Source organism: Centruroides sculpturatus, unplaced genomic scaffold (genome assembly GCF_000671375.1).
Source record: "Centruroides sculpturatus isolate CEXI.00-Female unplaced genomic scaffold, Cexi_2.0 scaffold1001, whole genome shotgun sequence".
NCBI lineage: Eukaryota > Metazoa > Arthropoda > Arachnida > Scorpiones > Buthidae > Centruroides > Centruroides sculpturatus.
In genome coordinates, this window is record NW_019385336.1 from 305494 (window position 1) to 315777 (window position 10284).

Genomic DNA, 10284 nt, shown 5'->3' on the forward strand with positions numbered 1-10284 from the left:
TTTTTTTCACAAATATTCATTTCTTGATGTGTTTTACAAAAGTATAGATACACCACTTAAAAGTCTCTTAAAAAATTATTTTATCATAATAATATTTAAAATTATCACAACTAAGGTGAGATGTCATCATTTTTACCTGTCATGGTAACTTTTTTGAATGTTTCATTGAATGTTATATAAACATTTTCAACAATGCCTCGTAGAACTGTACTTCAGGAGCATTAAATACATAAAAATTTTTATTTGAGTGGCTCAGGCAAATCTCTAAGGCAAATTCCAAATAACTAATAAAAACATGTCAACAAGGCAAGCTGCTACTGGATTACCAGTAGATGTATCTCCTGCGACTGTTTGGAGAACTTTAAAAAACAATGACAACGTAAAATATTTAAAAATGAAGTTGAAACCACCTTTAACTGCCAAACACAAATGAATGCATTTAAACTGGGCTAAAGACGAGATGGGATGGACTGAATGGCAAGAAATAATGTTTAGTGATGAGAAGTTTAATTTAGATGGCTCTGATGAGTTTTCATATTATTGGCATGTTTTAAGAAGAGAAAGCAGAGTTAAAATAAGCTGGCAACAAGAGGGAGAGTCTGTAATGATTTTGGGTGGTTTTGGATGGGGAGGTAAAACTGATTTAGTATTTGTTGACGAAAACATGAACTCAGAAAAATATCAAGAATTATTGTATAATAATATGATTACATTTGGAGCATTAATTGCAGATCATAAATGGAAGTTTCAACAAGCTAATGCTCCCATTCATGCCTCAATGCAAACAAAATATTCATTTAAAAAAGAAAATATTGATGTAATTGACTGGCCTTCCAGATTTGACTGTTAGTCTAGATTTAAATCCCATTGAAAATTTATGAGGGATTTTAGCAGCCATTGTTTATCAAAAAGGGAAACAATATGAATGTGTAATCAATTGAAAAAAAGTAAAGATGAATAATTGAAAAAATTAATCAACTCCATGCCTAACAGAATTTTTCAAGTAATTGTAGCCAAAGGGGGTAAAACTAAATATTCAAAGTGTTAAAAATACATTTAAAATTTAATTTTATGTAATTTTAGAAAGTGTACCTATGCTTTTGTAACAAGTAAAGTGAAAAACTGTAATAACTTCTATTATATTATTGTTAAAAAATAAAAAGCTTTGAAAATGATATTTTTGTAATTGTTTTAAAACATATAAAACAGTTTTCTATTAAAAAAATTTAAATAGATTTTAAAAAAACACAAAATTTGTGGTGATCCTATACTTTTGTAACAGACTGTATTGTTTTACTAATTGAGCAAATTAAACCAAATTGTATTACTAAATATACTAGCCCACAACAAATAAAATGTAGTCTACTTACAAGTGATGTTGATTCCATGTTCAGAAGCTAAAAGCTCTCTTAATTGTGTCAGTGTGGAATCCCTCTTGTTTTTTTTGTAATAATCCTCATGACGTGATTCCACAGATGTGGATTGGCTATAGAAAAAGATTTTATTATAACCTATACTTGTAATCAGTCAGTTTTCGTTCCGAACTTTGAAACAGCATAGGAAAAACATGCCTACTAGTTAAGCCTAACTAGGCTTAACTAGCCGAAAACTATTTTTATACAAAGTTTATACTATTTTCTTTTCAATACTGAATGTATTAATCATGTAATTTACTTGCATCGATAAAATTCTATAATTTCTTTTTCGATATGTGACATGTTTATGTTGTCATCCATTTTTCCTGTCCTCTCTTGCTAGCGTAAATACTCTAGTTGTTGAAATATCTGAACAGCGAGCGTACTCTCGTATCGCTGCGCTAGCGAAGGAAAAACAGCGTGGGCAAGAAGACATGGGCGGAGCCTTCGACGTCATCGGTTGTGCTAGCGCACGTTTGCTAGCGTGTTTGCTCTCGCAAAGCCCTAGTTTGCGGCGGCTCTTACACTCTATTGTATTGTATCGTCACTTAATTTGCTGTATTGTACTCGATTTTATGTAATTTATGTACTTTTTCCTTCTGCACTTATACACATCTCCATGTTTTATTTTGTATTAACACTTAAATATTACATAGTGTACATACTATACTATACAATAGTTTACTAGTTTATATACAATACTTGTAAAGCTTTCAAAATCCATCACTTTGTAATTCTGTATGTACTGTACCTTATACTGTAAACAAATTGTAATTAACTATATCATCATTGTATTTAACTATATCATCAATGTACACTATTTAACTGCAACATCATTGTAATACCTGCATCATCATTGTATTAACTCTTGTATACTATTCCAACCTACTTTTTGATATCTCTGTAATTCCTGTATTGTAAACAAATTAATAATTACTGTATCTGGTTTTCATTCCCGATAGTGCCATGCGGAGTTGGGCATGTACAGTACAGTACAAACTATTGTATATAATAAAGATATTGACTGTAACATGGGCATCCTGAGAGAAAGGCGAACAGGACACTTGTTCCTCCCTGGAATCGAGTAAAAAATTTCACAAATTATAATTGTAAAAGCGATTGAGATACCCCCTCGAGCTCGGGACGCTATAATGCAATACTGTATTCTATAATAATGTGAGTAGCCAGGGACGTAGAACTAAGTCCACGCCGCTTACGGGCACACGATCGTGAGATCGGCTCACTAACTTTTTCTAGGAGGGCTGTTAATTATGTTTAAAACGATCTGGACTGTGAAGTCTAGATCTACGTCAGGATTCCTTGACACCTGTTAATCAGTATTATAACACGCGGATTAACACGCGTAGGATTCAGTGAAGATAATGTTTTATTCAGAAGACGGCAGAGACATTTCTTAACAAATGAACAAATATTTAATAAAACAAAAATAGATAAAATCATACAAGAATCTAATACTATAATACTAAAACTTAACCTATGCTTATTCTGCGGGCGCGTTTTCGAGAGAGAGTTTACATCAATCTATTTCCAATATTACCTTCACCTGTAGGTCGATCGCATCTTCCCTTCTGTATGTTTTCTTCTTCTATTTACTATGGGAAGTTCCTTTAAATATGCTTTTCTTTCAACAATTTTGGCGTATGCTATATCTTTAGTTTGACGTTTCTCGTATGACGATTTCTTCGTATGGTCGTCTACTTCATATATCAGATTCTTACGTATGGCAAACCTTATTTCGATGGACTGCACTATATCGTATGTCGGACTTATTTCGTATGGCAAACTTCCCTGGACGGACTGTGTATGTTGGACTTCTTGCGTGCCAACCTTTTTCTAACGGACTGCCTCAAATGGGGGGAGAATGCCCCTTTTTATCTGCTTTTTCGTAACGTGTGCAAAATTATCAACTCATCAATAGTTTGCCTGGGAAAGGAAATCAGCTTGCTTTCTCTGTTGAAAGTTCCGTTTTCAAAAATTTGTTAAAATTGAAAAAATATTTTTTTCTCTAAAATTTCTAGTTTCTTCTTTAAAGGACATATCCCGAGATATCTCGAGAATGTTACATAGCGTTACATAAAACTCGGGCGTTTGGACCCTCTAAAAAAATTTTTTTTTTATTTTTGGAATGTTTTTTGTCTCCAAATTTTTTCAAAATTTTTTTCCCGCGCGAAAAATTTTATCGCGGTTTTAATTTACCTTTAATGACGCACGATTCACGCTTTATTGCTTTTTAATTGTTTTTTAATGGGACTTTTTTATCAAATTTAATTAATCGTTCTAAAGTTGTAGTGCACAGATTTGACTTCGGTAAAGTTAAAGCTAGTTTCTGATATCAATAACGCTACTAAGAAAAAACTCTGTTAATTTTAGGGAAATTTCAGGTGTGTTCAGAGGGTTAACACGGTAGAAGATTGACTACCGAAAAACCTTTATAATACAGCCGAACGAAAATTAAGTCTCGACACAGAGGATAAACAGACTGAGCTAGGGGGAAACGACCATTCTTTCTCCTTGAATTTCTGGCTTTTTAAAGGATCTCTCCCCTAAATTCTTAATGTGATCGCTTGTGTTAATATATGTGTTAATATATACAAANGGAAGAATGAAGACAACTCATTTTCTTTTATATTTTATATCGTGCGAATATTTTAGTTTCAAATTTAAAGATGTATTTTTACTTTTTATTACTGTAGATAAGCTTTCAACAAGAAATTAAACAGTATTCTAGATAAAGCATTCGGACATTCTAGAAATTGGTATCATGTGATAATTTAAACCAATCGAGGTTTATATACAGTCAAAGATCATTTCTCCAATCATTATCAGTAACTACTGACAACGGATAATAATGTGATTAAATTGGAAGAAATATTAAGTATTCCCGAGCAGAATTAAATGCTGATCCAAATTGGTAAATATAATCTTATGGATTATTTCCCTGTTTAGATTTAACTTGCTTTTTTACTTTTTTAAATACATTTTCTCATTAGAACTGTTTTTACAATGTTTAAAAATATCTATTAATGTTAAAAATAGTTATATCTTTCGATAAAAAACGTAACATTGCTCTTAAAGTTAAAAATTCTTCAAATAATCGATATGAATTTAAGAAAACACGCTTAGTTAATTATACTTTAATTGTATTTCCGTGCAAATAAGAGTATGCTGTTATATGCACCAGCTGTTTTGACTTGCAAGAGTACTACACTGATATGTCAATGTGAATTAAATGTAAATGCTTCTGATACAGTAACCGTTCAGTAGTATCTGTGGTAATCATTATTAAATTAATAAGGCAAAACAAAAGACATTCTGATACTATAAAACTTTTTTTAAATAAATAGACAGTTCTTTGTGTACTTTGTTTAATATAGTGCCGATTTTGCATTGTCTAAGAGCATTTTATACTCGGATGTAAGAGCATAAATACTCTTTTAATCCGAGTATAACAGCGTGCTCTTATACGGTATGAATACATATTTATGAAGAAACAAGAATAATTTATCAATTACCTACTAATATTTTCTTTGAATTGTTTATGTTATTACTGTACTAGAAATATTCTTGATTATTAATTGACATAAAATTTAGTTCTATTTCTTATTCTCCTTATTTGATTTTCACTTAATAAGGTAAATTACAAATACATAATATACACAAATTTTACAGTCTTCGCACAACAATAAACTTTATGGGTTTATAGTGTGGAATTTTATTTGATTTAATAAAGTTAATTAAACTTTACTCCTTTATCAGATTTAGAAAATATACAATGTAATAAATATGTGATTTATGTGATAAATATACAATCACATAAATCCAAATAAGTGATTTACATATTATATTAGCTGAATTGGTATTAAGTATTTAGTGGTAACGATTAATTTAATTTTATATGAGAAAATGTGCATAAAAACATAGTTCTCATCAGATCAGGAAGGGTAGAAAACAGGAAAAGGGAAAATGACAGTGGCGTGCCGTCATTAGAAGCGGTGGATGCGCTTCCCTTGTATTTTCTAAAAATAAATACATATTAATTTTAATTATATGAAAATAATCGCACAATATTTTATTATAACCGCATTATGTATCTTATTACAAATTTCTATACTACACGTGAAAAAAAGATAAGATCGCTATTGTATATTTGAATATTAGTGGCGGAGTAGCGGAGTGGAAACGCTGTATTGTCAGCATCCAAAAGGCCAGATTCGCGCATGCGCTTTACAGAGCACCAACCTCGCCCGGTTTAGCTAGTGGAAGCCTAGGGGTGCATATACTTTTGGGATCAAACTAATCCAAGATCACTTCGATCGTACAAATCGTGTATATGTTATGGACAAAGTGATTAATCGGGCATTATTCATAATGACCGGGCATTATGAATAATGACCGGGCATTATGAATAATGACCAAATAGGGCGGGCAGTGTAATAAATATTGATTAATTTATCAAATTGACCGGTCATTATGAATACTGCTCTCACCTAGTCGGGCAAAGTGATAATAATAAGTTGAGGAGTGATCATCTGACAATCGGTAGGCTGAGTTGCGTGTGCGTATCGTACAGAATTTTAAATTTGATTAAAAAAAACCCCCACTTATTTCATTTAGAAATATTTATTTTTTGTAAATNAAACTTAGTGCGATTATTTTAAATATTCAAGAAAACTGATGAATAATCAGGGATTTCGTAGTATGCCGCGATATATGGTGTATATCCTGTGCATTTAAACTATCGTATGCCTTTTGGTTACTCGATATTTTGTATAAAGAGAGAGTACTAGATAACAAATATCGTATTATTACTTTCACGGCTGTTTTACACAACAGTGGGCAAGTATGGCGATCGGTCAAAAATGGCACCCAATATTTTTATAATTTTGAACTCAGGAGACCTTGAAACGTCGTGAAATGCAAAAAATTCGGAGATTTCTTCTGTATGTATGGATTGTATATAGATGGGGCAGGAGATTGTTCACCATCTTAGAAGCTTAATAACTCCTGTTTATGTCGAAAATACTGAAGTTTTTCAAGGAGGTTTGTGTATTGCTATTGATTAATGCTATTAAATTCAAAGCAAATCTGTAACTTTGATAAATTACATATGAACCGTTTATTATGAAAGTGGCATATCTTTCTTTGTGTCGAGATATTTAAGGGCAGGGCACCAAAATATTTTCTATTGTTGAAGGGAAGCTTGGAGACAAATGATTACGTTAATAAATTTTTAGTCCTATTTGGGGCCAAGTAATCTTCGTTCCCTGAATATTAGGAGTTTGGTCGTGGGTTCGCACCTCGCTTGGACATGCTGGCCACGTGGAGTTTTCCGGGTTTTCTTCAGGTCTGTAACACCTGAATAGAGGCCAGTTTGTCTTAAAAAGGCCTCCCGGAAGGCATCTCCCCTAGACAGATCGCCCAAGTTTTTCATTGCCATAACTAAACAAACAAATTTTTATTTAATTTTGTGGTGTTATTTTTCAGTAAGTAGAAAATAAAATACAGTCATGGTGGAGAGCAACACCACCGTTAGAGCCGAGCAAGTGGGCACTTGCCCAGGACCCCAGCTCTTAAGAAGTTTAGTTTTGACTTTTTACGTTAATTTTGTGTAGCGCTCCATAGGAAATATATTGAACCGTAATTATTCTCTGTACAATATTTAGGCATTTACAGCACAGAAATTATGATAATTTTTATAAGAACTATTTTTTAGCAATAAGAAACAGATCAAGAAATAACTTTTACAGAAGAAGGATTTAAACAAATTGAAAGCTTTATTTTCTCTTTCCGCCCTTTGGGAACTAATAGGGCCTCTTTTTAGAAGGCCCATTATGGATGCGGCCAAGCCCACAGTGGGGCGACAGGAGTCAAACATATCGGAACGGATTATCCCACTAAAAATTCCTGGGGATTTTTCAACCAGTCCGGATTTGATCCCGGATCCCCGAAGCAGAGGGCTGTCATTTTGACAGCCTCTCGGCCATCCGGCCGTTAAGTTAAAGGGCTTAGTGCCATATTTGATTTTCATCACAGTATTTTTATATTAAAGACTATGAACGATGAATAATTGTATGTATTTAGATTTAGCACTGACAAATGGTGACAATCTAGATTTAAAGGTGACGATTCATGCGACGGTATTAAAATACTTTAAATGTATATTTTAAAATTTTTCCACGAGTTCCTATTATAGGGAGCCACAGAAAATTTATTACGTTCAATAGGGTCCAAAACTGAAAAGGATTAAAAAACACTGGCCTAGAATATGCAGAGACCTCGAGTGAATAAATCAATCAACTCACAACTTTATAAAACACGAGCTAATTATGAAAAATGAATTATATTATTATTGTAGAAGCAGGAATGTTAAACTAAGCCAGTAAGTTCAATTGTGTTGATTATCTTAATTAAATAAATAAATTATTTATTTATATAAACATAAGCACTCTCCTAGGAAGATCGTCCATGTGTCACGTTGCTTTAATCAAATAAAACAAACAACTAAAAACATTACAGTTGTTTGTTTTGAGCATATAACTTCATATACATAACAATAACTGTGGAAAGAATCGTTTATTTAATTCTTCCAAAAACAAATTAAATGAATAATTTCCAGTGTATAAATTACATATCCAATTAATAAAATGACTTTAGGAATGTCCCTTGTGTGTAAACAGCTTTATTTATAGAATGCACTTTTATTTAAATGCATTTGATTGGCACAACTTTACATGCGAATTTAATTTTATGTACTCTTAAAAAGTTTGTATAGAATCTAGTAGTGTATATGATAATCTAGTATTTTCATATTGTCATGTATACTAAAACTTGGCTTTGTGGCACCTCAGTTACGTAGCCACCCCTAAAATTCCCATGTAAAAATGCACGGCTTTTAATATAAATCAGATTTACTCTTCTATATGTAAAAATACTAAAATATGCGGAATTTCCAGTTTAAATATTAAAATAACAGTTAAACAAGTATTGACTCTTAAATTAATTAGAAATCGTCAATGTTTACTCAATCACAGCAGTAGTGTTACGTATTCTATGTCGCTTTAATATATAATAGAGTATAAAAAAATATGAATTTTTCAAAATTTTTATAATTCTAAATTTGTTTAAAATATTTATTAACCACTTAAGAAGTTATTTTCAAAAATGCCATCTGCAAGTTTACCCGAATAGTTTGATAGGTTAAAATAATTTACACATTAAATTTTATATTTTAATCATTTTAAAAATTATTAGAGATATCTTTAATTTTCTGCATTAAGCAATACAGTACTTGCATAGATTTAACCTTGGGGACAATACATAATGCGATTATGGTATTCAGGAAGACCAAACACCACTTCAATTAGTTTTTCGCCGCAATAGGTACAATCACATTAGGGATAGTTTAATGGGAGCTGTTATTCTTGTAGGATACAACTGGCCTTGCAACCCGCACCAACTCATTCACACGCGTACGATGTTTCATTTTCTACTGGCATTCATATCTCTTAGTGGGGCTCTTGAGAGCACTAACTCCGAGAGCACGGATGGCAATTAACTTTCCCTTGTTTTGTTTCAACTGTCGGTATATAGCTGCCTTTCAACTCTGTATTTTAATTCTTTAAAATTAAAACTAAAAATTGAATAAATTTACAATGAAGATTGTCTTGTGTTTTGTGTATGAACTATATAGTGTACAAAAACGACAAAAATTTTAATTCTTATTTTCTATCTTCTATATCAGTCTAAACTCGGTTAGTCCTAGGGTGCATATACTTTTTTGGGATCAAACTGATCCAAGATCACTTCGATCGTACAAATCGTATATACAAACGAACTACTGTGATCCGATCGATCTCTATTTGCGTATACAAACGCCATCTAGGATCAACTGGATCTCGATCAAACTAATTCTAGCGGAGGGTAGGATCGTTTGGATCGGATAAAAGAGATTAAAGATGGCGGCTTCCATGATCGAAGTTAAGCTTACAGTAAATAACGAAGAAATGCGTTTAATTGTCGACAAGGAAACTTATTTGAAACTTATAAATGGTAAGTAAAAAACATTATTAAAATATCCTATAAACTGAGATGAAAAAATAAATATTTATATAAATAGTTTTGTCAAATAAACGATAGTACTAAACGACCTACGATGTTATAAATTAACTACAGTTTTAATATCGAGAGATAAAATGGATTATTTTAATTTAATTAATTGATCCTTGTTAGTTAACATATATACAGAATTTCAAAGATATTATACGTATAATATTTTTAAAACTCAGTATATGTTAACTAACAAGGAGAGATTATTATTAACTAACAAATGTATAACTAAACTAATATGTTCTCTTTTATTTTCTTTGCCAGATAAAAATTTTGCGGAAGAATATGTTCAGACATTATTAAAAAATAAAAGAGAAGAAACTGTTTTGCCTCATGCTATCGATATACATTACACATCTGCACATAACGAGGATGCAAATTCTCATAATACACTTGTAGAATATAATGAGCCAATTAAGAAGTTAAAATACTGCAATGTCTGAATTACAATCAAATCAGTAATACTATAAATAATACCATAGCTGCAAAGTCATAATAACTTTGTTTTTTAGGTTCATCAAAGCAAATAAAATGGAAAGATTCAAAGATAAAGCTACTGATTAGCTTGTACGTAGAGCATAAAAAATATTTTGTGACTCACCCAAGTTCACCAATAAAAAAGTAAGAAAAGAACAATTGCTGTTAATCTAAATATATATAGTACAAGTAGTTCCTAATTACTCACTTAACTATTACATCAGTCATTACTCATGAATGAGTTTTTTTTTTTAATGCTTTCAAG

General features: G+C 31.5%; 2 protein-coding genes across 2 annotated transcripts in view; both read left to right on the forward strand.

Moving 5' to 3' along the window:
* Positions 1-850, forward strand: part of LOC111637800 (protein ANTAGONIST OF LIKE HETEROCHROMATIN PROTEIN 1-like) — a 2761-nt gene extending 1911 nt beyond the window's left edge. The window contains exon 4 of the mRNA XM_023383362.1: positions 556-850. Within this exon, the coding sequence (XP_023239130.1) occupies positions 556-850 (295 nt within the window). The remainder of the gene's footprint in view (positions 1-555) is intronic.
* A 3430-nt stretch (positions 851-4280) lies between these two features.
* LOC111637805 (lactosylceramide 4-alpha-galactosyltransferase-like) overlaps positions 4281-10284 on the forward strand; it is a 14713-nt gene continuing 8709 nt past the window's right edge. The window contains exon 1 of the mRNA XM_023383366.1: positions 4281-4347. The gene's annotated coding sequence lies outside the window, so the exon portion shown is untranslated. The remainder of the gene's footprint in view (positions 4348-10284) is intronic.